The sequence below is a fragment of the Podarcis pityusensis genome (genome assembly GCF_964106645.2).
Source record: "Podarcis pityusensis genome assembly, chromosome: 2".
Lineage (NCBI taxonomy): Eukaryota > Metazoa > Chordata > Lepidosauria > Squamata > Lacertidae > Podarcis > Podarcis pityusensis.
In genome coordinates, this window is record NC_138029.1 from 118972207 (window position 1) to 118999493 (window position 27287).

General features: G+C 47.0%; 2 protein-coding genes and 1 pseudogene across 5 annotated transcripts; 1 reads left to right on the forward strand and 2 right to left on the reverse strand.

The window, feature by feature from the left end:
- Positions 1–3174: 3174 nt before the first annotated feature.
- LOC308469556 (uncharacterized protein) lies at positions 3175–16653 on the reverse strand. Of its 2 annotated transcripts, none has more exons than XM_080992182.1 (4): positions 16487–16653; positions 8808–9793; positions 6669–6795; positions 3175–4927 (listed from the first exon to the last, which is right to left on the reverse strand). In XM_080992182.1, the coding sequence occupies exons 2-4, from the start codon at positions 9603–9605 to the stop codon at positions 3948–3950; spliced, it is 1905 nt and encodes a 634-aa protein (XP_080848308.1). In that variant the 5' UTR covers positions 9606–9793; positions 16487–16653; the 3' UTR covers positions 3175–3947. The 2 variants fall into 2 exon arrangements, with proteins under 2 accessions (XP_080848308.1, XP_080848307.1); XM_080992181.1 differs by having other exon boundaries at positions 3175–4930.
- A 127-nt stretch (positions 16654–16780) lies between these two features.
- LOC308470141 (small nuclear ribonucleoprotein F pseudogene) lies at positions 16781–17228 on the forward strand (annotated as a pseudogene). The gene has a single exon. The product of its transcript is annotated as a small nuclear ribonucleoprotein F pseudogene (transcript).
- A 4477-nt stretch (positions 17229–21705) lies between these two features.
- On the reverse strand, positions 21706–24331 carry LOC308469949 (uncharacterized protein). Of its 2 annotated transcripts, none has more exons than XM_080993090.1 (2): positions 24250–24331; positions 21706–23654 (listed from the first exon to the last, which is right to left on the reverse strand). In XM_080993090.1, exons 1-2 carry the CDS (start codon positions 24269–24271, stop codon positions 22594–22596), a joined length of 1083 nt encoding a protein of 360 aa, XP_080849216.1. In that variant the 5' UTR covers positions 24272–24331; the 3' UTR covers positions 21706–22593. The 2 variants fall into 2 exon arrangements, with proteins under 2 accessions (XP_080849216.1, XP_080849217.1); XM_080993091.1 differs by having other exon boundaries at positions 21706–23651; positions 24250–24324.
- Between the last annotated feature and the right edge of the window lie 2956 nt (positions 24332–27287).

Consider the following 27287-nt stretch of genomic DNA (forward strand, 5'->3'; position numbering starts at 1 on the left):
CCACCTACTATGGCCTTTTAAAACAGACAATTTGGCAAACGAAAGGCATTCAGGATCACATGAAATGACTTTTCGGAGCAATGCTATGATTTGTATACATGTTTAGTGTTAAGAACCAGCAGCCTGGAGACTCAGGTGCCATCTGCCCTATACAGTGGTACCTTGGTTTACAAACTGAATCTGTTCCGGAAGTCCGTTCTTAAACCAGAGCGTTCTTAAACCAAGGCGTGCTTTCCCATAGCAACGAGGGACTCAATTTACAAATGGAACACACGCAACAGGAAGCGGAACATGTTCTGCTTCCAAGGCAAAGTTTGCACCAAAACACCTACTTCTGGGTTTGCAGCATTCTTAATCCAAGTTTTTCATAAAATACTGTAAGCTGTTCTTAAACCAAGGTACCACTGTATATTGAAAGCAGTATCATGCCACTTGAGGCAGTCATGGCTTCCCCCAAAGAATCATGGGAAATGTTGCTCGGTGAGGGGGATAGTGTGAAGGGGGAGGTGTCTCCTAATAATTATTATAATTTATAATTTATATGCCACTCTGGGAAGCTTCTAGCAAATTAAAACACCAGGCACAGTGAAACACCAACATTAAAAACTTCCCTATACAGAGCTGCTGTCTTAAAGGTAAAGGTAAAGCTACCCCTGACCGTTAAGTCCAGTCATGGATGACTCTGGGGTTGCGCACTTATCTCGCTCTACAGGCCAAGGGAGCCGGCGTTTGTCTGCAGACAGCTTCCAGGTCATGTGGCCAGCATGACTAAGCCGCTTCTGGCAAAGCAGAGCAGCACACGGAAACGCCATTTCCCCTCCCTGCCGGAGTGGTACCTATTTATCTACTTGCACTTTGACGTGCTTTCAAACTGGTAGGTTGGCAGGAGCTGGGACTGAGCAACGGGAGCTCACCCTGTCATGGGGATTAGATAGTTGTTTATTTCCACACGGAAATAGTTCCACAGGGTGGACACCACTACTGAGAAGGCCCTCTGCCTGGTTCCCTATAACTTCATTTCTCAAAGTGAGGGAACCGCCAGAAGGCCCTCAGAGGTGGACCTCAGGCTGAACGATGGGGGTGGAGACGCTATTTCAGGTATACTGGGCTGAGGCTGTTTAGGGCATTAAAGGTCAGCATCAACACTTTGAATTGTACTTGGAAACATACTGGGAGCCAATGTAGGCCTTTCAGGACCAGTGTTATATGGTCTTGGTGGCTGCTCCCAATCACCAGTCTAGCTGCCGCATTCTGGATTAATTGTTTCCGGGTCACCTTCAAAGGTAGCCCCACGTAGAGCACATTGCAGTAGTCCAAGCGGGAGATAACCAGAGCATGCACCACTCTGGCCAGACAGTCTGTGGGCAGGTAGGGTCTCAGCCTGCGTACCAGATGAAGCTGGTAGACAGCCGCCCTGGACAAAGAACTGAGCTGCGTCTCCATGGACAGCTGCGTGTCCAAAATGACTCCCAGGCTGCGCACCTGGTCCTTCAGGGGGACAGTCACCCTGTTCAGGACCAAGGAATCCCCCCACCCACCCACCCCATCCCACAAAAACAGTCTTGTCAGGATTCAACCTCAATCCATTGACTGCCTTCACTCTTAGCACCCTTAATGAGCTACAGTTCCCAGGATATCTTAGGGAAAATCCCCAACTGCTTAAAAGTGGCATCACAGAGTCTCCAATGTATGGTGCAGCTGGGGCCTGAGACTTACTTCTGAGTAGACATGATGTAGGATTGCACTGTAAAAGGACTCTCCCCCAGGATAAACAGTGGCAGGATCTTTGCAAGCTGAGATAAAGGCAATAGCCATACTGGATATTTAAAGCACACGGAGCTATAATTCCCAGCACCCTTAACAAACTAGCTCCCAAGATTTTTGGGGGAAGGAAGCCATGTTCTCCAAATGTATGGTGCAGCTCAGATAGGAAGACCTCTCTCTTTTAGGATTCGGGGCCAAGTCCCATATCCCAGGGATGACAAGCAGGAGTCTGGGTGAAGGGAAAGGGGGATAAATGTGGCCCCTGAGGCCTCATTATGTGGCCCTTGGGAGTCTCTCTAGACCAACACCAGCCTCACTCCACACCCTTCTGGAGAGTTTCTGCTGGACAAGGAACATCATCCCCAAACTGCCTCTGGACAGGGAGCAGGAGAAGGGTCTGTGAAGGTGTGAAGAAACTAGCCTATTGTACAAAGGGGAAAATGTGAATTTGCTGCTCCGGCCTCATTTGCTTCCGGCCTCGCCCACCACTGGCAGGTGGAGCCCAGAAGGTTGCCTAGAAAGGAACGTGAGGCTGGAAAAGGTTCCTTACCCCGACGCAGCCCGTAATGTAGGGGACGAGCACTTGAAACTGTGTGTCCAACACCAGAAGGGAGAAAACTTAGGAGCCCTGTGGGATTACGCCAAAGATCCAGACCAGAAGCAGCAGCCCTTCCTCGCTGTTCCCCTCCCACCCCGCAACTGCTGGTTTTAAGAGGTAGACTGCTTTGGGACCTGGAGGCTCACGGCTCACAACAGCCCTCTCGCCCCCCCCCCCCAAATTTCTCTCTAGCCAGAGCAGAAGGAGAAGCTGCCAGCCAGACCAAAGGGCCCATCTCTCCCAGAGTCCTGTTCCCCAAAGCGGCCAATAGGACACTTCCAGGAAGCGCACAAGCGCTGCCTTTTGCTTCTGAGCTGCAGGGAAAGAAGGGGCGCACGCCAACACCTTATTTACATGTTTACGGGTTGCAACTCTCCCCTAAGAACAGGGCTCACCAAGCCCAGGAGAACCTTGGGGCTAAGTCCTGAGTGTTAAAGCTTTTGGGCTCATTTCCAGATCAGCCCCTAAGAAACCCATTTGGCATCTTTGGGAAGCTCACCAAGCCGGGCGGGAAACACCACCTCCCCACCCCCAGGGGTTTGTCTCCAGCATCTGGTATACGGCAACTGAAAATGGAGGTTCCGGATGTCGCCTTCATCGGCAGACTTGACCTCCATGAATCCATCTGATCTTTTTCATTCTTTTTAAAAATCCATCTAAGCGTCACCGCCTCTTTTCGACAGCTGGTTCCATTACACGTTCATGATTTCCTTCGTGAAGGTAAGTGTCTCCTTTTTTTTGCCAGTCCTGAACCTATCGGAATTGCCTTTAAAGTTAGGTTTAAATTCCAAGATCCTCCTTTTCTTTCTGACCTTCCAATCTGGATGTTCGTTTTGGTATAGTGTTTCTTTTGCCTCCATAAGATGGCATGCCTGCTTGGGGCAGGGTCTCTTTTGCGTTCTGTACACTGCCTAGGCTTTCAGGTGCTCGGCAAATAATTTATTAGGGTTCTGCTTTACACCTGCTCCGTCTTGCTTGGTGGTGTTAACTGGCAGCAGCTCTCAAGCGGGGTGGGGGTACGTGTCTCTCCTACACCACTTGCTAACGGATCATACTTTGAAATTGAACCTCATATCCTGGGTAAACTGAGTAGCATTTCTCCCTCTCTCCACTGTCTTTATGAAACGAGTCCGCTCAATGAGGCATGTGCTTTTATTTATATTCTCTGCTCCTCAGGAAAGCAAATGCGGCTAATTTTCCCACGAGCGGCAAGGCTTCGGCAGTTCCCCCCACCTTGCCTGGCCTCAAATAATCTCTCGCCTCTCGCAAAACATAAAATCCAGTCTTCACAACCAGCAGCTTTCCTGCACCATTTCTGATTGCAGGTAGTGGATGGAATGCTTGACTGCTCCTCTCTCCCTCTCTTTCAATTCTTGCATGTAAGAAACCTAGCATGTCAGGGGAAAGGCCCTGAGATGCTAGCTTTCTACACACGGGGTGATGTCCTTAAAAAATAAACAAACGGTGAGAGCATTCAAAGACGAAGCTTCCCACCTGCGGCCTGATCCTTGGTCCAGCCCCGTTGAGAGACACGTCCCGCGGTGGTCCTCCTGCTTCTGCTCTGGGGAAGTCTTCCGAGAGCAGCTCAGAGCACGGGCAAGGCCTCCTGCCCTAGGTGCATCCTCTGATGCTTCACGAAGTACGAGCTGGTGGTGAAGCTCTTCCCGCAGAAGTTGCACTTGTAGGGCTTCTCGCCGGTGTGGGTCCGTTTGTGGAGCACGAGGTGAGCCTTGCAGCTGAAGCCCTTGCCGCAGGCGGTGCAGGTGTAGGGCTTCTCGCCCGTGTGCGTCCTCTCATGGTAGAGGAGGGCGGAGCGCTGGCGGAAGCTCTTCTCGCACGTGGAGCACTTGTAGGGCCTCTCGCCCGTGTGGATCCACTTGTGCTTCACCAGGTCCGAGCTGCGGTGGAAGCTGCCGCCGCAGTCGGAGCACTTGTAGGGCTTCTCGCCCGTGTGGATCCTCTCGTGCTTGACCAGGTCCGACCTCTGGTGGAAGCTCCGGCCGCAGTAGGAGCACGTGTGGGGCTTGTCGCCCGTGTGGAAGCGCTCGTGCACGATCAGCTTGGACCTCTGGCTGAAGCACTTCTCGCACGTGGCGCACTTGAAGGGCTTCTCGCCCGTGTGGATCCTCTCATGCCGGGAGACATCCGAGCTGCGGTTGAAGCTCTTCCCGCAGAACGAGCACTTGTAGGGCCAGTCGCCCGTGTGCAGGCGCTCGTGGGCGATGAGCTTGGCCACCTGGCAGAAGCTCTTTTCGCACACGGAGCACTTGTAGGGGTTGGCCCCCGGAGGGAAGCCCTCCGGCCCGAGGAACCCCGAGCTGGGGTTGAAACTCCCCCCGCAGTTGGAGCACAGCGACTGCTTCTCTCCCGGCGGGGGCCCTTCCGTGGTGGCCCCTTCTGGGCCGTTCTCGTGATGCCCCTCGGGCCCGCCCTGACCCTTGTAGCTCTCTTCCATTTCACGGAAACGGCCGGCGGATTCCGTCCCATCTGCCGAGAGCCCGTGAGATTCAGCTCCCTGAAGGGTTTTCCACCTGTTCGCCTCATTCTCGTTGATTTGCCCATCATCTGCTGGAAGAAAAAAAGACAATCCGAACACAAGTTAGGTTTGTGTACCCCTGCAGAAAGCAGGCGTCGTAGGGGGTTGGACTAGATGTCCCTCGGGGTCTGACAGGAGCGAGTCAGCAGTAAATCACACTGAGGACCCCTGGACAGTTACGTTCAGCCAAAGGCAACTACAGTGGTACCTCGGGTTGCAGATGCTTCAGGTTACAGAAACTTCAGGTTACAGACTCCACTAACCCAGAAATAGTACCTCGGGTTAAGAACTTTGCTTCAGGATGACAACAGAAATCGTGTTCCGGTGGTGCGTCGGCAGCAGGAGTCCCCATTAGCTAAAGTGGTGCTTCAGGTTAAGAAAAGTTTGAGGTTAAGAACGGACCTCCGGAACGAATTAAGTTCTTAACCCAAGGTACCACTGTATGGGGTTGCGGCGCTCATCTCGCTTCAGGCTGAGGGAGCTGGCGTTTGTCCACAGGCAGCTCTGTGACGGAAGCCAGAGCGCATGGAAACGCTGTTTACCTTCCCGCCACAGTGGTACCTATTTATCTACTTGCACTAGCACGCTTTCAAACTCCTAGGCTGACAGAAGCCGGTATAGGGAAATAAGAGCTCACCCATTTGAACTGCCGACCTTCTCATCAGCAAGCCCAAGAGGCTCAGTGGTTTAGACCACAATGCCACCTGAGTCCCTATATTAGCAAAACCTTTTATTAGCAAAACAGGATCCACACATGAGTGTTGAGCCTAATGAGCACAGCAACGCAGGTCTTGGCCCCGTGAAGCAGTTGCCGAGGCTGAAGGTCTGTGCCTCCTCTCCAGGGTTCTCCCTAAGCAATCGGAGACTGTGCCTGCGTGCCAGCCTTTGCTTCCCCTGCTTCATGCCTCTCCTGGTTCTGGGAATCAGAGGGGAGCTTCTGGCAGCAGGAGCGGGAGATACATGTGCCTCTTCATCAGCCTGACCCATCTCTGCCTCTTGTCCTTCCTCCTCTCCTGCTTCAGCTTCTGCCTGATTCTGGGCTACTCTCTGCCACAGACTCTCCCCGCTCACTAAGCCCTGTTACCCTTTTAAGGGAGCACTGAATTTGGGCACTGCACAGGGCGCTGCTGAAACTGGAGACCCCAGTGTCCATCACTGGGTGCAGCGACGTCTAAATCCAATGGCTTCTCAGGGCAGTGTGGAGATCTGCTTCTTCTTAAGGGTCAAGGTCTGGGCAGGGCTAATCCCTGACGGGCATGAACGATGTACAAATGGGAAAAACGTGCCCATCTGAACCCCTCTGTAGCTCGAAGTGTTTGCTCCGAAATAAACATACAACCCACCTCCACGTTTGGTATAAACCAGGTCTCAAGACTCCTGAGTTTTGACACACACATATGCAGCTGCTGGGTTAGCTCAGTCGGTAAAGCCTGAGACTCTTAATCCCGGAGTCATGGGTTCGAGTCTCATGTTGTGCAAAAGATTCCTGCATCACAAGGGGTTGGACTAGATGGCCCTTGAAGGCCCTTCCGACTCTGCAAATCTACACAGCAGGAATGGCTTAACAGCAGCACTTCAGATGGCCAGAGTTTACGGAAGCTGTAGTCCAGCAGTGCCTGGAAGACATTGGGTTCCTCATTCCGGGACTCCAACTCCTCTCAGCCCCCAGCCAGCCTGGCTGTTGTTCAGGGATGACGGGAGCTGTGCTCCAGCAGCATCTGACAGGCTACAGGTGAGCCACTTTGCTCCTCGGTCAGGAGAATCCCTTACCCACGGAGTGGTCGTCTTCTTCAACTTCCTCCTTGACGGGCCTCCCAAGCTGCCTTTCTGCGCTCCTGCTCACCGCGTGCTCAGCGTCGGGGAAATTTACGGTCACCACATGGAACATCCCTGGGCCCTGAAAATAGCAGCGAGCATTTTATTTTGCTTTGTCAAGATCGTTACTATTTCGTGAATTTATACCCCGCCCTTCCTCCCCAGATGGAGCCCAGATGGAGGGAGAGTGCCTCAACGACCAAGTGGCCGAATTATTCCCAGGCCATTGCTGCCTTTGGGGCAGCAAATTCACTGTGTGAAGAAGGACTTTCTTTAGCTTCATGGTCCACCAGCGACAGGGGTGGCCAACTCCCAAGAGACTGCAATCTACCGTATTTTTCACTCTATAGGACACACTTTTTCCCCTCCAAAAATTAAGGGGAAATGTGTGTGCGTCCTATAGAGCGAATGCAGGCTGCGCCGCTAAGCCCAAAGCCAGAACAGGGAGACGGAGCACTGCTTGGGGTTAGCTGCGCAAAGCCTCTGCAGGGCAGCGGGGTGCCTTCACCCCGCTGCCCTGCAGAGGCTAGAAAGTCTGTTCCCAAGCCAGAACAGCGAGACAGAGGGCTCCGTCCCATGGTCCGGTGCGTCCTCTAGAGCGAAAAATCCGGTACTCACAGAATTAAAAACTGGCAGTGATCAGGTCGGATCAGGTCAAAGTTATTGAGCTTTTTTTAGGGTAGCTGAGATCTACCACTATCTACCACAGACGTCCAGTTGGACATGCCTGACCTACAAGGTCTAGTGCTACTGGGGCATATGTGTGTCTCCCCATCCACATTCTTCACACCATGAATAAGTTTTTACACCTTTACTATGTCTCCTATTACTTGGCAGCTTTTCTCTAAACCCCAAACCTTGTACCCTTTCCTCAAAATCTTTGCTCCATCGCCTTCATCATTTCAGTTGCCCTATTCTGGACCTACAATATCCTTTTTGAGGTGAGGAGACCAGAACTGCCACGGATTTGTTTAACAGTGTCATGAGAGCGGCAGTTTTATTTCCAATTTCTCTTCATGATCCCTTAGGTGGAATTTGCCTTTCCCCACAGCTGCCGCACCCTTCGTCGAGCTATTTACTGTAAATGCTCCTGGTCAGTTCCCGGTCAGCATCCTTATTTTTGTATTTTGTATTTTTGTAATTCTAAGTTGCTTTAAACGGGTTTCTAGTGTTGTGCAATCTTGTGTTTCAATATTAATGGTGTGTTTTATTTGTTGTAAGCCACCCTGGGACCTTAAGGAGAGGGGCAGGTAATAAACTGTAACAACAACACCAACAACAACATTTTGCCCCAATGAGTATATATAGTTTGCACTGAATTGCATTTGACATTTTATTGCCCGTTCACTCAGTTTGAAGAGATTAGACATCTCCACAATCCCTTTTCGTTCTCATTAACACGAGCAATTTAGTACAATCAGAAACCATGCTCACCTTAAGGCCCACAGTTAACTCGAAACCATTAATTATCAATTTAACTATTATTATTTTTTTTTAAAAAAATTAAATTAACTTTGGGCAGCAAAATGTCTTAGGATGGTCCTGCTTCCCCCAAAGGCTCTTTGGAACTGTAGTTTGTTTGTTGTTGTCATTTAGTCGTTTTCCTCGCGGAAATGGCTCCGTGACTTACAGGCGCAACAGAAATGCTAACATCAATTATGATAAAACACAGCCAAAGCTTAAAAACCCACATCTGCACAAGTAAAAGACAGGTCTTACAGATCCTTCCCTACTAAAAGAGGCCACAAATACTTAAAAACCTTTCAAACCAAGGGACTGAGGTAAAACGGAAAGTTTTCACCCGGCGCTTTAAAACAGAAAATGACAACCAGTGTTTCTTAAGGGTGCTGACAGTTGTTAGGAGACACACGCACAAAGCTACAATTCCCAGAGTGGCTTAATCCCTTTCCCCAGAGAACTTTGGGAACTGTAGCGCTGTGAGGGGTATGGGATCGCCTAACGGCTCTCAGCACCCTGAACAAACTACAGTTCCCAGGGCGCTTCTGGAGGAGGCCACAATGATTCGAGTGGTATAAGAGGGCTTTGAATGTATTGTGCAGATGTGGCCCCCCATCTGGAAGCGGACCTCCTCACCTTCTGGTCCTGCCTGCCCTCCTCCTGGTGCCTCTGCAGGAAATCCTCTGCCAGGGCCACCGCCTGGGCGCAATTGTGAGGGCGGCATTCCCTGACCCAGCCCTCCATCTCCGGGGGCAGGACAGCCAGAAACTGCTCCAGCACCAGCAGCTCCAGGATCTGCTCCTTGGTGTGCCTCTCCGGCTTCAGCCACTGCTGGCACAGGTCCCAGAGGCGGCTGCAGACCTCGCGGGGACCCTCGGCCTCCTGGTAGTGGAACTGCCGGAAGTGCTGGCGGTTCGTCTCGGTGCCGGTGGGGTCCTCGCTGCTCTCCATCTCCTCCTTCACTTTCCTCTGATCTCGGGTGGCCGGTGGCCCCGTCCTGTCAAAGCCGGCCGGTGGGGGGATGAAGTGCCCTTCCGCGGGCCGGTGGCTGGTCGTGGCTCCCCCGTCAAAATGCGCCACGGGTGCCTTCATGTCCCCCCACGAGGTGGTGCCCGGAAGCTGTCGGGACCCCCATCCCGAGCGAGGAGACTGCACCCCACCCAGAAACTCCTGCCATTGTGCCTCCCACTGCTGCGACGACATCCCATCCTCTGGTTCTTGTTTGATGTGCTGCGGTCCTCTCCATCTTGGGCCTTGCCTGTCGGACCCCGTCTGGCCGGCACTGGGGCTGGCACCCTGCCCCTCCAATTCCACCTCTTGCTTCAAGCCCGCCGGCTCCGCGTCTTCCATTTTCAGGGCTAAATTCGCCCCTCGTTCCAGCCCAGCCCGGAACTGGAGATCCAGAGGCAACGCGTCTCTCCGCTGGGCCGCCATTTTGTCTCGCTACAGACCTTTTCTCCTCCTTCTGCCCTCGGCTGCGACGGAATTGGGAAGGCCTGGGCTTCGGGGCCTGCAGTTACATCGCGGTGAAACGGGCCGTTCCGCAGGGAATGCGAGGTGAATTTTTGTTGTTCGTCTCGGGAGAGATGCAGGTCATATGGAAGTGGCTGGCAATTTTCTCCCTGAAGAAAGGAAACACAAACAGGTGTCAGAGAGACAGGTGAAGGTACCCAGCAGAGTGCCAGTCAAGTCCTCGAGAGACTCGGGTTCGAATCCTCACTCAGCCATGAAGCTCGCTGGGAGACCTTGGGCAAGTCACAATTGTCCTCAGCCTGACCTACGTCACAGGATGGTCATGAGGGCCAAAAACCAGGTGGGGAAGATGGCTGTTTACACCACCTTGAGCTCCTTAGGAGACAGGCAGGATACAAATATTTTCAAATAAATAAAATAAAGCAAACACCCTGTGGAAATGAAGGGAGCAACATTCAGTCAATTAACTGCTTAATTTGAACCTTTTTCTTTTTAACCCACCCTTTAACTGGTTAAAAGTTTCCATCTCTTGAACCCTGATGTTCCAGGCAGTAGAATATTTTGAGGGGAAATGTCACTTTTATTCAGTTAAAAAGACCTATGGGGAAATGGAGAGGACAAGCCTCATCTTAAAATAAGCTTCACGTCTTCACTCTCCCTTGATAGGGTTGTCAAGGAAATAAGCAACTATTTTACTTTTAAAAGAAATCTGAAGGCAGCCCTCTTTAGGGAAGTTGTTAATGTTTAATGCTATATTGTGTTTTGAATATTCGGTTGGGAGCTGCCCAGAGTGGCTGGGAAAACCCAGCCAGATGGGTGGGGTATAAATAATAAATTATTATATTATTATATTATATATATTTCAAAGACTTTTTTTAAGGAAACCACCGAAATTGTTGAGCTTTATTAAGGAAAACCCGAAAGTTGATGAGATTTTTTGGGTTGTGTTTTTAGGGGAAGCAAAATTGTTGCGGCATTTTTTAGTAAAAGCTACAATAATTTTTGAGTTTTGGAGCTTTTTAAAGACATTTTCGGCATGATTTAACCCCCTAGAGAATCAGGATGTAAGAATGTTTGCAGTAAGAATGTTTCTTCTGACATTATTGACCAAGATTGTGCAATTCCAGCCATCACCTTTGTTGCGAAGCCTCCAGTTTACCCCTTTTATTGAAACTATAAACTGTACTGTGTTTTGCTTGGAGCAGTTTTTAATTGTGTTTTTATAACCTTGGATTGTATTGTTATAACCTTTCTGTGGGACCTTGCAGTGAAGGGCAAGGCAAGGAACCCTCGATAGTAAAGCAACAAATAAATCATTTGAAAACAAAGAAAACCTGCTTCTTGCTTCAGAATAGGGTTGATGTAAGTTTTTTAAAAAAACCTGCTCCTTTTCCCTTATGGGGTACCCAAGAGCCCATATAGAGTCCTTTTGTAGATTCTCTATCGGTAGGAGAAAATAACAGAGGCCAACCAGAGAATATTGAGAAGCAAAGCAGCTAGTAAGCCTGATCTTTATTGACTGTTGCAATAGGGTGCTCCCCGACACGTAAGAGAGAGGATGAGGAGGACCTCGAACAATGGCGCACAAGGCCTTATATATCCATTTTGCAATTCCCTGCCCTGGAGCTCCAGACCACCCTTCCATACATACATCACAGAAGGGGTGTAGACCAAAACCACCACCCAGATACATCATACCTACATCACGGAAAAGGCGGTCTACAACAGAAATCTGAGTGCATTGTTTATCTCCTGTCTGGCAGGTTACCTGTTAATGGTCACCTGATTGGATTTCCTGGGGAGCCTGGCCAGTCTTTTGTAATGATAAATACTTAGTTCCTGAGCCAGGTCACAGGCTCACCCTGTTCATACACAGACATATCCTTAAGACAGAATTTGTGAACGAAAAGACAGAGGGGAGGCTTTTCCATTTTCCTTCGACCTTGCAGAGAAATATTTGAGGTCAATTTGGGAGGGACAAAATGGTTTCAGGATTTTTTATGTGGGGTTTCAGACATGTGGTTTATATATACAGTTATGAACATTTATATTATATATATATATATATGTATGTATGACCTTAAAATTCTTATAACAAAATACAAATAAACAAAGTTAAATGTCTGGAAATATGGGTTGCAGTTCTATTTGTCACTCTGGCGCGTGACAGAGTGCATCTCCCGGATGAGATATCAGCTGAGCAACTGGAAACTTAAATCACGACAGCTGAACTTGAGGAGGCAAAGAAGAGCAAAATGCAGACAATTTTTTTAACAGTTGAGCAGGTTTCATGCTATATATTGGCCTTCCCCTACCAGGAGGCCTCTTGATGTTGCCGGACTCCAACTCCCATCAGCCCCTGCAAGCCGAGCCAATGGTCAGGGATGATGGGAGTTGGAGTCTGGGATCCGAAGGCACAGCTTACCACAACATCCCTGGTTTACATACTTAGAGTAAGCCCCACTGAACCCAGGGGGATTGAATTCTGAGTAAACATTAATTGGGCCATACATTTAAGGCAGTAAACACTCCTGGCTTCCCCCAAAGAATCCTGGGAGCTGTAGTTTGTTTGGGGTGCTGAGAGTTGTCAGGAGACACCTATTCCCCTCACAGATCTCAAAGTGGTTTAACAAACAATCCCTTTCTCCTGGGAAGTTGGAGAAATGTAGCTCTTAAAGGGGCAAATTTAAATCTTAAATTTTACAAGGTTAAAACCAGCATTTTTAAAAATGCATTGTAGCACTGAAATGCTTCCCGTGGTGGATTAATTCTCCTAAAATTGCTCTTGATGCATTTACAGCATAACATTAATCAAACGGGTTGAATCGACAGCATATCAAGTTTAAGGTGTGTTTTTTAAGTGGATGCTTGTTTAACTTGCTCTTTTCAGCTGGCCCTTTTTTGTTTGGTGTATTTTAGGACGCATTGTTGTCCATTTCATGACGCGGTTGGCTGTTATTATTTTATGTTCCGTTCCCCGCCCTGGTATTCGTACAGAGGAAGGGCAGGCTATAAATATTATAAAGAAATAAATACTGTATTTTTCGCTCTATAGGACGCACCGGACCATAGGACACACCGGACCATAGGAGGGGGGGAACAGGAAACAATTTTTTTTTCTTGTTCTCCCCCTCAAAAACAAGGTGCGTTCAAGGTGCGTTCAAGAGCAGGTCAAGGAATAGCGCAAAGGCTGCGCACAGCCTTGCCGCTGCCCCCCGAGCTTGTGGGGCTGGCGGTGGGGGGAAGCGCTGCTTTCCCCCACCGCCAGCCTCAAAGATCCCTGAAGCCTTTGGAGCGCAGCTGCACTCCAAAGGCTTGAGGCTTTGGGGACATCCTTTGTAGCCTCCGCAGGACAGCAGGGTGCCTTCACCCCGCTGCCCTGCGGAGGCTTTACGCAGCCATCCCAAAGCTAGAACAGCTTCGGGCTGCAGGCTGCTATCCGCCAGCCTTCGGAGCCCAGCAGGAGTTCCGAAGGCTTGCGGATAGCTTCCTGAAGCCTGCATTCGCTCCATAGGACACACACACATTTCCCCTTCATTTTTGGAGGGGGAAAAGTGCATCCTATAGAGCGAAAAATACGGTAATAAATAAAACTGCCTAAAGAAAATTATACCACCAGAAGTTCAACAGAATCAGCATCAAAACCATGTAAGCACTAAAGGACACAACATAAAGAACATTTCAAATTCATGATTGTGTTGTTGTCATTATTGCTGTTACCATTTGCTTTCTCTCTGTGTGAATAAGATGATTCTATGATTCTGCTTTACAACATTGCCGTGCAAACACGGTGGGTGTTGTCACATAAGTGCTAAAATATCTGCCTATGCTCACTGAATATGCCTCTCAAATACAAATTATGCCACAGCAACAGAAGGCAAAGCTATGATAACCCAAAACCTTGAAGATGAAAGATGCTATTGGGAATAATATTTCTGTGTGTGTGTGTGTGTGTGTGTGTGTGTGTCTGAGATTCCTTTCCCACCCTTCACCGTAAGGTCCTGGGGGGTTACAACAACATAACCATACAATTAAAAGCAAGTAAAACAGTGTACGCAATTATAAAAACAAGTAGAATGAGTAGAACAATTCCAAACAAAAGTAGCACAGTACTGATTAGCCAAAACAGAAAGATTCCATGGTGGACTTGTAAAAGGGTAAAAGAATATTGGGGAATGATCCATAATGAATTGAAAAAAATGTTTAAAATTACTTTCCCAAAAACACCCCAGAGTCCTTTCAGTTGGGGATAATTCAGACTGAAATTCCCAGGGGTCAAAAAAGGTTATTTATGTATGCCACTACTGCGACCCGTGTTTTGTTAGCCCCAAAATGGAAAACGAGGGAGGTCCCAACTAAAGAAGAACGGCGACTTAAGATGACAATGTGCGCAGCTTGCTGACTTAACATATAGAATAAGAGAACAAGAACATACGTTTAGAGAAGATTGGAAAACGTTTATTGACTATTTGGGAAATAATTGTGTACAGCTGAAAGCTGAAAGCCTTAGAGGTGGTTTACAATAGAAATTTGAGAGTATGGCTTATCTCCTGTCTGTCATGATACCTGATCAAGCTTGCCAAGTCCGTAGAAATGGTAGACACCTTAGTTCTTGAATCCATTTCTCAGACCTACACCTACTGATACACAGATGTTCTTTGGACATCTTTAAAAAGTTTTGCTTTTAACATATACTTGCCAGGCAGGTTTTGCAAAGGGGAAGCCCATTCATTCCAAGAAGTTTATCTATTCACAGGATTTGAAGGATTTGCAAGTGGAAAGAACTATTGGGAGAGGTTTTCCAAGATGAGCCAAGATGGCTCTGTGTAAAAAGTGCATTTTTCTTTGGGAATGCTTCCTAATTTTTGAAGGTTAAAGGATTGGTTTTAAACAGAGTGTGTATCTACTATGTGTGCGCACCTTAACATTTTTATAACACCACCACCAAAGACTTCTGGGAACTGTTAAGAGTGCTGGGAACTGAAGTTCAGTTCTGCAAGGGGGAAAACTGCAGTTCCCAGGATTATTTGGGGCAAGTCATGTGCTTTAAATGTATGGTGCCCACTCCTACCACCACCAACCTCTGCCCCAAACCCTTGCCAGGCAGAAGACATAAGGGCATCACACAGCCCCATCTTTCCCTGGGCCCTTCTCAAGAGTAGGTAGCCATTCAGCCAATAACCATCCATCAACACACAGGAGAAAAATCCTGGCCAAAGATGTGGCCAAACCAGTTCCTTCTACACTTGCTATTTCTGGGTCGTTTTACAGACCAAGTTGCAGGGTTAGTGCAGGGCCCTCAAGGTCATAGAGAGCCACCCCCTGGGCAAACCCACCAGTTTTCAGGTGGGTTATTAGACCGCAGGCTTTCAGTCAGGGACTGTGTTGTCATGTTAAACAATAAATATAGCAAAAATAATAATTAACAGCAACTGTAAACAGATCCTGAATATTCGCTCGCTTCCTCACTGGGTCTGAGAATGTGGCCAGGAAACTTAGGAACTACCTTACTACTGAATGGGGGCACCGGTCCATCTGGTTCAATTTTGTCAACCCAGACTGGCAGCAGCTCTCTAGGGTTTCAGGCAGGGATGTCTCCCAGCTCCACTTGAAGACTGAACTTTTACCACTGAGCTATGGCCCTTCAGCTTTTATGTATCAGAATAACACAGGATTCCAGTTTTGGGAAAAGAGTAACAATAACAGACTGAAGTCAGTCTAAGGCTGCTCTGAAATTGTAGGACCTTTCGGGTGGAGAAAGGCTCTTTCCAGAAGAGGGGGAAAGCAGCAAAGGGGAACAACACCTCTTACCTCCTAGTCCTCATGCCGTACTGTAACCAAGCCTAAACACATGTAGCTGAAAGAGAGCCAGTGGTGGAATCGTGGTTAAAGCACTGGACCAGGACCTGGAAGACCCGGGTTCAAATCCTTGCTTGGCCATGAAACTCACCAGGTAACCCCAAGCCAGTCACAGTCTGTTAGCCTAACCTACGTTGCAGGGTTGTTGTGGGACGACCTACCACGCAGGTTTGTTGCAGGGGGTTGGACGAGATGGCCCTAGGGGTCCCTTCCAACTCTACAATTCTACCATTCCACAGAGACAAAAATGGCAGGGAAACCATAAATGCTGCCGCCTCAAACTCTTTGGCAGGGAGGGGCAGCTGGGACTGCAATCTAATAAATAAATGCATTTCCCCAGACTGCTTTCTTGTCCATTTGTCCGTTTCCTGCCTCTGCCCTCTCCTACCCCTTTGCACTGCAAGCTCATCGAGGCAGAGACCTGCACAGTCGCCTCTTGCCACTTTGCCACAGGCCCGTCCTCGCAAATGGACGGCGCTCGGGGAAAGCAGGAGGAGGTTTTGTGCGGGGGAAACAAGAATCAGCAGAGGGGTTTTGTGCGGGGGGACAAGAATCGGCAGAGGGGTTTTGTGCGGGGGGGACAAGAATCGGCAGAGGGGTTTTGTGCGGTGGGACAAGAATCGGCAGAGGGGTTTTGTGCGGGGGGGACAAGAATCGGCAGGGAGGTTTTGTGCGGGGAAACAAGAATCGGCAGGGAGGTTTTGTGCGGGGGAACAAGAATCGGCAGGGAGGTTTTGTGCGGGGAAACAAGAATCGGCAGGGAGGTTTTGTGCGTGAATGCAAAGGCCACATCCTCCCCACCCAGCCCCTCTTTCCTAAAAGCAGCAGGACTGCAAAAATCCTGGAGGGGGGGCGGGGCGCAGGGCTATCCACCTTCCTGGATCTGGCTTAGCTGCCGGGCTGGCTGTCAAGGGCGCCCCTCCCCGCCCCCCTTCTCCCCCTCCCGGCTTGGAAAAGCCCGCCGGTCCCTCCTGGCAACTGACCTCCCGGAGCGGCTTCCCGGGCGCAGCTGCCTCCGCTCTGCAAGGAGCCCTGGCCGGGCGCTGGGTCTTCCGGGCCGGGAGGGCGAGGGAGCAGCGAGGGGCCTCCGCTCTGTCCCAGCCTCCCTCTCCTGAACTAAGGATGGGCAGAGAACGTTCCCCGGGAGCCTCTCCTCGCCGCCGCCGCAGCTCTATCATTTTAACTCTTCGCGCGCGGGCGCGCTCCCAAGGTGGCCGGCGCAGAGGGTGCGCCCCTTTCGCCGCCCCTTGGAGGACTGGCTTGTCTTTAGGAATGCATGGGCAGCTTCTTCTTTCTAGAGCTTCGGCGGGCACACGTGCTGCCTGCGAGTGATTTTTGTTGTTGCCGCAGCCGCCCTTAGGTTGGTCTGGTTGCGATGAGGCTGCCTCTCCATCCAAAGCCCTTCCTAAACGGGCTGAGTGGGAAGCCAGTGATGGTGAAGCTGAAGTGGGGGGCGGAATACAAAGGCCACCTCGGCTCCATCGATGGCTACATGAACATGCAGCTTGCAAACAGAGCAGAATATATTGATGGTGCATTATCTGGACACCTTGGTCAAGTTCTGATAAGGTGCAATAATGTCCTTTATATAAGGGGTGTGGAAGAAGATGGAGAAATGAGAGAATAACTATTTGGGGGGGAAAGTTGTTGTTGTTTTTTAACTGTGCTAAGAAATTGAGTTGTCCGGTTTTGTTTGTTTGCTTTTTAAAGGTTTCGTCAAGTAACATTTTTATGGCCAAAAACTAACATTGTAACTGAAGAATAATTACCACTATGGAAGAAAAATAAACATATTATTTCTGACAGTTTTTTTAAAAAGGGGGCGAATGCATGGACAGATATGCATGGATCGAGGACTCCTTATCACATCATCATCATCATCATCACAGAAGTTGGAAGGGAACCCCGAGGGTCATCTAGTCCAGCCCCCTGCAATGCAGGAATCTTTCGCCCAACGTGGGGCTCGAACTCTTGACCCTGAAATTAAGAGTCCCCTGAAATTAAGAGTCCCATGCCCCTCTGCAGAGCTTCCCAAACCATGTGTCCCGCGACACTTCGGTATGTCGGCTTCAGTGTGTTGCATAGCTGTCAACGTTTCCCTTTTTTAAAGGGAAATTCCCTTATTCCGAATAGGATTCCTCGCAAGAAAAGGGGAAAGTTGACAGCTATGGTGTGTAGGTGTGTTGTGTGAACGCTCCCCACGCTCCTCCCAGGACTGGAAAGGGAGTCCTCCGATTTGCTAGTAAAACTGGATGACTGTGTCGCGACATGATGCACGTCTAAAAAGTATGTCGCCAGAGAGAAAGGAACAAGACAGGGTTGCCCAATCTCCCCATTGCTTTTTATATCGGTCCTGGAGGTCTTGCTTAATATGATCAGGAAAGACCAATTGGTTAAAGGTATACAACTCGGAGCTAAACAGTATAAACTGAAAGCTTTTGCTGATGATTTGGTTTTGACACTACAGGAGCCAGAATCCAGCACAAAAAGAGTATTGCAATTAATCCAAGAATTTGGTCAAGTAGCAGGATTTAAATTGAACAAGGTGAAAACTAAGGTGTTAGAGAAAAATCTTACAGAGATTGAGAAAGAGAGGTTTCAGAAGGAGACAGGATTAACATTGGTCAAGAAAGTGAAATATCTAGGGGTTCATATGACTGCTAAAAATGTGAATTTATTTAAAGATAATTATGAAAAATGTTGGATAGAAGTAAAGAAGGATTTGGAAATATGGTCAAAATTGAAGTTATCATTGTTGGGCCGAATTGCTGCGATAAAGATGAATGTATTGCCTAGGATGTTGTTTTTGTTTCAAACATTGCAGATTTTGGACAAGATGGACTGTTTCAAGAAATGGCAGAGAGATATTTCGAGATTTGTCTGGCAGGGCAAGAAGCCAAGAATAAAATTTAAGATTTTAACTGATGCTAAAGAAAGAGGTGGATTTGCCCTGCCAGACCTTAAACTTTATTATGAATCAGCCGCATTTTGCTGGCTGAAAGATTGGCTGCTTCTTGAAAACACGGACATTTTGGACTTAGAAGGTTTTGACAATGTCTTTGGATGGCATGCATATTTATGGTATGACAAGGTCAAAGCACATAAGGCCTTCAAGAACCATATTGTCAGGAAAGCATTGTTTAATGTCTGGGTGAGATATAAGGATTTGTTGGAAAGTAAAACACCAAGGTGGCTGTCACCAATGGAGGCTAAGGCTCTGAAAAAAACTAATATGGAGACAAATTGGCCAAAATATTGTGAAATTTTAGAACAAGATGGAGATAAACTAAAGCTGCAGAGTTTTGACAAATTAAAAACTAAAGTTCGAGACTGGCTTCATTACTATCAAATAAGGGAGGCTTATAATTTAGATAAAAAGATTGGTTTCCAGGAGGAAAAATCAAAATTGGAAACAGAATAGATCCTAAAACTAAGAATTTATCAAGAATGTATAACTTGCTGTTGAAATGGAATACACAGGATGAAACGGTTAAATCTGTTATGATTAAATGGGCACAAGATTTTGGACATAATATTATGTTTGCTGACTGGGAACAGTTATGGACCACAGGTATGAAATTTACGGCTTGTAATGCCTTAAGAGAAAATATAATGAAAATTATTTACAGGTGGTACTTAACCCCAGTCAAGCTAGCATTCGCCAGATAGTAAATGTTGGAAATGTAAAGAGACGGAGGGTGCATTTTTTCACCTTTGGTGGACATGCCCAAGGATTAAGGCTTTCTGGGAAATGATATATAATGAACTGAAAAAGGTATTTAAATATACCTTTCTGAAGAAACCAGAGGCCTTTCTTCTGGGCATGGTCGGCCAATTGGTGCGAAGGGAGGATAGAACTTTTTTATGTATGCTACAACAGCAGCAAGAATACTCATCGGGAAGTACTGGAAGACACAATAATTGCCTACCCGAGAAGAATGGCAAATGAAAGTGATGGATTACATGGAGCTGGCTGAGATGACCGGCAGAATTCGAGACTAGGGAGAAGGGTCGATGGAAGAAGATTGGAAAAAATTCAAAATATATCTTCAAAAGTATAGCAATATAAAAGAATGTTAGAAGGAGGTTGGAAAAAGAATATTAGGTCGTTTCGGTAGATACGATATAATGGAATAAGTAAAGATGAGTTGATGAATTTGATGAAATAGAGGAGGTTTAATTATATCACTTTAATTTTAAAATACGTAAATGAAAATAAGATTAGAGGGATTTGCTGGAAATACGATTTGAACTAGAATACAAAATTGGGAGGTGAGAGGAGGTCAATGGAAATAAGTAAAGGGAAAAGGATATGTAAAGGTTTAACCTGCTTTTGTTTTATTTTTAACTTAATACATTTTTTTTTTGTTAAGTTTTCTTTTTCATTCTATCTTATTGTTCTTTTTACTTGTTTATTTTTTGCTCTGTTATGGTCAAAGTTTTCTTTGTACTCTGTATGGCTTTTCTTTTTTTCTGTGATTTTAAATTTGGAATAAATATTATTTTTTAAAAAAAAAAAAAAAGTATGTCGCCAGCATGAAAAGTTTGGAAAGCTCTGATCTACTGAGCTATCCCTCAGGTGCCTGCAAATTTCCCCCCATAATTTTCTTTCTAGGAGAGCTACATGCTTAACATACCCTCCAACATTTCTCCAATGACAATAGGGACATCCTATTCAATCATCATCATCATCATCATATTTATATCCCACCCATCTCACTGGGTTCCAACATATATAAAACATAATAAAACATTAAGCATTAAGAAGAAGAGGAAGAGTTTGGATTTGATATCCCGCCTTTCACTCCCTTTAAGGAGTCTCAAAGCGGCTAACATTCTCCTTCCCTTCCTCCCCCACAACAAACACTCTGTGAGGTGAGTGGGGCTGAGAGACTTCAAAGAAGTGTGACTGGCCCAAGCTGCAGGTGGAGGAGCAGAGACGCGAGCCCGGTTCACCAGATTACGATACTACCGCTCTTAACCACTACACCACACTGGCTCTAAAAAACCCTTCCCTATACAGGGCTGCCTTCAGATATCTTCTAAAGCAGGGGTCAGCAAACTTTTTCAGCAGGGGGCCGGTCCACTGTCCCTCAGACCTTGTGGGGGGCCAGACTATATTTTTGGGGAGGAAATGAACGAATTCCTATGCCCCACAAATAACCCAGAGATGCGTTTTAAATAAAAGCACACATTCTACTCATGTAAAAACACGCCGATTCCCGGAATGTCTGCGGGCCAGATTTAGGCGGCGATTGGGCCGGATCCAGTCCCCAGGCCTTAGTTTGCCTACCCAAGTTCTAAAGGTTGTATAGTTAGGTACTTATCTTCTTGGCTTGCGAGTTGCATGACTCTATACCCTCCAACATTTCTCCGATGAAAATAGGGATGTCCTACTGAAAAGAAGGACATTCCGGGATCAAATCAGCAACTGGGACGGCTTTTATAAATCTGGGACTGTTTCTGGAAAATAGGGGCACTTGGAGGGTCTGAGTGACCTGCCCAGGGACACCAGTGAAAAAGTCCATAGGGGCCATGGCACCCTGTATTTATCACCTCTCATTTTAAAAACTTCCTTCTAACAATAACTCAGTTGCATGCTAGGCATTTACAGAGTGTTGTCCCCTACCCCCACCCCCCAAATAATCCTGGCAGCAGTGGTTTGTTAAGGGTGCTGGGAATTGTAATGCCGTGAGGAGGTCAAAACTGTTATTTAATTATTACCTTCATAGACCACATTTTTCTTCCAAGGCGCTTAAGGGAGTGTACATGCTTCTCTCTCCCCCTCCCCCAATTCATCCTCACAACGACCCTGTGAAGTAGGTTAAGCCAAGAGGCAGTGACTGGCCCAAGGTCGCCCAGTGAGCAGGATTTGAACCCTGGTCACTCTAACCATTATGCCACACTGCCTCTCTACGGTTGTAGTTACTGTTGTTGTTATTAATTAAATTTATGTTGCTCAAGGAAACCCAAAGCAACATACAGTGGAACCTCGTGTTACGGAATGGCATCCGTTCCAGAGAAGAAGAAGAAGAGAAGGAGAAGAGGAGTGGTTTTTAAATGCACAGTGCAATTTACGAGTTCAGGCATATAAAGAATCAGGCAGATTCACCTGCTGCCTGGGGCTGATGGGAGTTGTAGTCTGAAACATCTGGATGCCACCAGATTGGCAAAGACAGGTGTAGAAGCAAGCACAATGGGATTTAATAATAATAACAATAATTTATTATTTATACCCCATTCATCAGGCTGGGTTTCCCCAGCCACTCTGGGAGGCTCCCAACAGAATATTAAAAACACAATAAAACATCAAACATTAAGAACTTCCCTAAACAGGGCTGTCTTCAGATGTCTTCCAAAAGTGAGATAGTTGTTTATCTCTCTAACATCTGATGGGAGAGCTTTCCACAAGGCGGGAGCCACCACCGAGAAGGCCCTCTGCCTGGTTCCCTGTAACCTCACTTCTCACGGGGAGGGAACTGCCAGAAGGCCCTCGGAGCTGGACCGCAGTGTCCGGTCTGAATAGAATTTCCTGAGTAAATCTCCTGTTGCTAGCAATGCATTGCATATAGACTCATTCAGAAATAAAGGGGGGATATCAGTTTAATAAATATTAAGTGAAGCAAAAACTATCCAACAAGAAAACAAGGCATGTTTAAAACCACTTCTTGTCACACACTTAAACAAGCTGTTGTGAATGTTATGTTCTGCCTTACGATGGAACACATCTTTTCTAGGGGAAGTAAACTTTTTAAATTATTTGAATAGAAATGTAGTTGTGCATGTTTCGTTACATAGTAATATTAAGAAGATAGGTCTCTGTCCTCCACGAGCTTACAATCCAAATTCTGACACAGGGCGGAGAAGTCAATCCATTCCCTTGATCATTTGGGTTGCTCTTTTCGGAAATTTTCCCAACTCCACACTATCCTTTTTGAGGTGAGACAACTAGAACTGTACACACTATTCGAAATGTGGTCACACCATAGATCTCTCTAATGGCATGCTTTTAAAAATAAAAGTGGATTGCCAGATGAATGATAAGGAAGTGGCTTCTGTTCACTCCCCTCCCCCTGCCACTCACTACAACTTAAGTGGTGTCTCCCAGATGTATTCTCATGTGTCTGATAAGATTCTCCCGCCGATTGAAGCGTTCCCCACATTCCGTGCAGCGATAGGGTTGCTCTCCTGTGTGGATTCTCTGATGACGGAGGAGATCTTGGCTCCAGTTGAAGCTTTTCCCACATTCTGAACACTTGTACTGTTTTTCTCCAGTGTGGATTCTCTGATGGCTGATAAGGTTCTGGCTCCGGTTGAAGCTTTTCCCGCACTGGGAGCACGTATATGGTTTCTCTCCCGTGTGAATTCTCTGGTGACTTATAAGGGACTGGCTGAGACGGAAGCTTTTCCCACACTCATGGCACTTATACAGTTTATCCTCTGTGTGGCTGCTCTGATGCCTCGTAAGGTTCTGGCTGCGGCTGAAACTTTTCCCGCATTCCAAGCACTTGTGCTGTTTCTCTCCCGTGTGGATTCTCTTGTGGCTACGCAGGTTCTGACTCCGGTTGAAAGTCTTCCCACATTCCGAGCACCTATAGGGCCTCTCTCCCGTGTGGGTTCTCTGGTGGCTAATGAGAGACTGGCTCAGATCAAAGCTCTTCCCACACTCGTCACACTCATACGGTCTCTCCCCTGTATGGGTTCTCTGATGTCGGTTAAGGCTCGATTTGTCACAAAAAGTCTTGCTACAAACGGAACACATATACGGTTTCTCCCCTGTGTGGGTTCTGTGATGTGAAGCAAGGTTCGTGTTCCGGCTAAAACTCTTCCCGCAGTACAAACACTGATAGGGTTTTTCTCCTGTGTGGGTTCTCTGGTGTCGCTTAAGGTTTGAGTCGTCTCTGAATACCTTCCCACATGTGATACATTTATTCCTGTCCTCTTCAGTGTCTATCATCTCCTGAACATCTGGGAGATCTCCACCTTGAAAAGCAGAGGATTCTTTCCTGCCGTCCTCTGGTAGGGTTTCATCCCGTCTATGTAGTTCATCTGGGTTCCCAATCTTCATTTCCACCTCCATGGTCACAATCCTTTCTTGTGACATCCTGGATGTTCTGCCCTTCTGCTCCTCGTTCTCCCAAACGGCATCTGCTGGCAAATATACATATAGATAGTGACATTTTAAGAGAGCAGGGAAGTAACAGGACCTTCAAAATAGGGCACAAATTGATTCATTCAAGACACAGAAACGTTTTAAGCAAAAGGCATGGAAACCCTTGGCTCTCCAGATGTCATAGAATTGTAGAGTTGGAAGGGACCATGAGGGCCATCTAGTCTAACCCTTTGAAATACAGGGATCTTTTGTACAATGTCGGCATGAACTTACAACCCGCAGGTTAAGAGGCTCATGCTCTACCAATTGAGCTATAACTCCCATCATCCCTGAGTCTGTGACAACCACCTCCCAGCCACCCTGGGTCTGGTGCTACCTGGAGAAGAGAGATCCGACCTCAGAAGGGTGCCCTTCTCTTGCACCTTCCCATCTTGCTACCACAAAATGTTGGGGTGGGCTGCCATCTTGGCTGCCTTTAAACGTGTTAGGCAAATTCAAGGAGGATTTTCAATGGCTACTGCCCAAGAGGACTCTCATTCATTCATTCTGTTAAGTTGTGAGTGAACTTCAGTACATAACACATTCATTCATTCCACTTCCACTATATATATATATAACCCACCCTCAACTCACCAGCTCCGCTGGAGTCGTTCATCCTGCACCCGTGGGAAAGGCGAGGGCCACTTTCCCACGGTAAGCTTGGGAGGCCCGGAAGTGACGCTTCTTCCTCCGCCTCCTCTTCGCTCCGTAGAGCCTCTCTAGGAAACGCAGACTCCCCGAGCAAGACGAAGGCAAAGACTACGGATCCCAGCAACCCTTGCGCCGGGAAAGGTTGCCGGGGAAAAGGAAAACCACAACTCCCAGCAACGCTTTGGGCCGCCGGGGGGCGGCGCCCGTTTGCAATTGAGGGGCCTGATCGGCTGAGATTGGGAGGCTGAGGCGGGGATTGGCTGGCAGAGCGGAAGTGCTGGTTGGAATTGCTGTTTATGGCAATTCAACTTCTGCCTCTGAGAGACTCGGCTGTGTGATTTAGCTAAGAAGCGGGGCTGAATCCTGCCATTGCATATGGATATGGCGCAGCATTTTTTAAATTTTTTTTAATGAAATATATATACTTTTCAGGTTCATACATTACATTAATTTTACAATCATTTTAACATGTCAAAACTTGACTTCCTTCCTCCTCTTTCTGTGGTTCCTTAAATTTATTTTTTAATATCTTCTGCATATCCAAATTCATTTAATTTGCTCATTTATTCATCTACTTTAAATATATATTATAAAACTGCAGGTTATTACAATGTTTTTACTGTATTTGTTTGCAATTTATCCGTAAAAATTCAATAAACCATTTCCATTCTTTTATAAAAAGTTTGTTATCTTGATTTCTTATTCTTCCAGTAAGTTTTGCCATTTCTGCATATTCCATAAGTACAAATTAGATAGTTCTGTCCCTATAATTCCCAGAAAGGATATAAGGGAGCAGATGGTCTTTGAGGTATCCTGGACCCCAATTGTTAAGGGTCTTGCGAATTAATTGTATTTAAAATTGTTGTGACCAACCTGGAACTTACGGTGAAGGCCAAGGAATAAATTATTATTGTTATAACGCGTGTGGCTATAAACAAAAACAGAGGACTCCCCACATGTTATAAGACATTTTGGTTAAGCTGTTGCCTTCTGCACAAATAGTTGTTTGCGATAAGAACTTAAGGTTATGAGGCCTACATTTTTTCTGGGGGTACACAAGGGTATGCATATCCCTAAACATTTTGTGAATCTTTTTAATTTTGTCCATTTACTGTATTTACTTTTCCAGATTTTAACTATAAAATGGTGATTTTCTGGAGTCAAACTGAGAGTACCCCCTAAACATTTTTTTAAGGAAAAAAAGCACTGGTTGTGTATGTATTTCCATCTGGGTTAGGGTGGGATGTTTCATTTTTTTATCTGTATAATGTAATATGTTGAAATGATTTAATATAAATATAAATTAGTGTTAATAAGAATTAATAATCTTTTAACTAAAAAGGTGTTTCTGCCCCCAAACAGCGTTCCATTGGTCACAACAAATTGCGCTCTGAATGTGCTGCCACCTGCCATTTTGCCAAGTGCTGGGAACTTGGCTGAATAGAAGGCGAACGCCTGACAGCTACCTTAGTCAGAGTTCAGGATTTTCCTCATCTGCCCAATGCAAGAAGAGAGCTTTTTGTCCACTTTGAATAAATCAGAGTTAATTCATTGCAGGACTGATCAATTAAATGTGTATGCATTTTGATATAAATTAAACATTCTGAAGGAGGGAAAGGACTTGTTCTCTCTCTCTTTCTGATTCTTTTCCATATAACAACATCCACCATCTATACATGTGGTTTAACAGTCAATTCCTCTTCCCGGGAACTATTGAGAATTACTTATAGTTCTGTGAAAGGAATAGCCCTCAATGGCCTGGTTCTGATGAAAACTAAACCATTGTAGCCTTATTAATCCATGGGTCGGAATAATTGTTGCACCCGAGCAGAGACAAAAGGAGCCAAACAACACCAGGGGGTTAATCCAGAGAAAGAGCGTTTTATTCTGCCATCCGGGGGGGCAGAAGGCACCTGTGTGATTCAGTTCACAAAAGACAGGCCGCACCGAAAACATTTTACAAGCAGGTTTTATCCTTTTTTCAAACCCCTTTTTTCCTCTCCCCCTTCACAGATTCTTACATAGAAATGTTGCTTTTCGTTCTCTGACTCTGTTCCCGGAAGTATGTTGCAAATCAATGTACCAGGACAAGGTTATCTTGGATCTGGGAAGCGAAAGCTTTACTGTTCTCAGCTCTGAGTTTGTTACAGCGTTTTTGTTACAGAGAGGACTGCTTAGCTCATGCTTTTTGTCTTAGAGGAAAATGCAGTTTTTAAAATGCGTACTCCGAGGCCTGGCTGGGGGGGGGGGAATTCACAAACAGTTTTTAGGGCTTTCTGGGGTAACCCTAACTGTACCCCTTCACCATGGTTTATTTGAATGTCTTAACATACACTTAACCACAAACCATGCTTATAAGCCGTGGTTGGTTGCTGGCTTACAAACCTTCGTTTGTGTTAATGATGGCTTAGCGTCTAAGATCTCTGGCCCCATCCGCACTATACATTCAAAACACTATGGTACCTAGGGATATTACCGAGATTTCAAAGGCGGAAGTGACTTTTTTGGGGGGGGGGAGGTGGCAGTTTCTCCTGGATATTCAGCAAGAGTGCCGTGGTTTTTACTTTTTGATAGATGGCAACCCTAAGTACCACTTTAAACAGTCAGAGCTTCCACCAATGAGCTATGGGAACCTGAGTTTGTTGAGGGGGCTGAGACTTGTTAGGAGACTCCCAATTCCCCTCACAGGAATTCCCAGAGTACTTTAACAATCAATTCCAGCACATATAAAAACACTGAAAGCTCCCTGCCACTGGACTTCCGGAGGCGGCGCGAAACTGTGATGGCGGTCCTCTTCGTTCTCTGAAGAGGGGCTCCGCAGGAAAGGGTCGTTTCGCTACGGCACAGCGACGACCCACTAAGAAAAACCACGGACAGAGCGAGCCCGTGGCCGTGGGACTCGGCGGGCACCTGGAGCGACCCCGAAATCGCGGAAGGAACCCCGTAAGGGGCTCCGGAGTGAAGGAGGGGGAGCGGTGCTG

What these genes read in the sequence shown, in the direction of transcription:
- LOC308469556 (XM_080992181.1), bottom strand. Translation starts at nt 9,605, where the DNA reads ATGGCGGCCCAGCGGAGAGACGCGTTGCCTCTGGATCTCCAGTTCCGG. An exon ending in AGGGCAGGCAGGACCAGAAG is followed by an intron (nt 6,796 to 8,807) that starts GTGAGGAGGTCC and finishes TGCTATTTTCAG; the next exon opens with GGCCCAGGGATGTTCCATGT. An exon ending in AGAAGACGACCACTCCGTGG is followed by an intron (nt 4,931 to 6,668) that starts GTAAGGGATTCT and finishes TTTTTCTTCCAG; the next exon opens with CAGATGATGGGCAAATCAAC.
- LOC308469949 (XM_080993090.1), bottom strand. Translation starts at nt 24,271, where the DNA reads ATGAACGACTCCAGCGGAGCTG. An exon ending in GAACGACTCCAGCGGAGCTG is followed by an intron (nt 23,655 to 24,249) that starts GTGAGTTGAGGG and finishes TATATTTGCCAG; the next exon opens with CAGATGCCGTTTGGGAGAAC.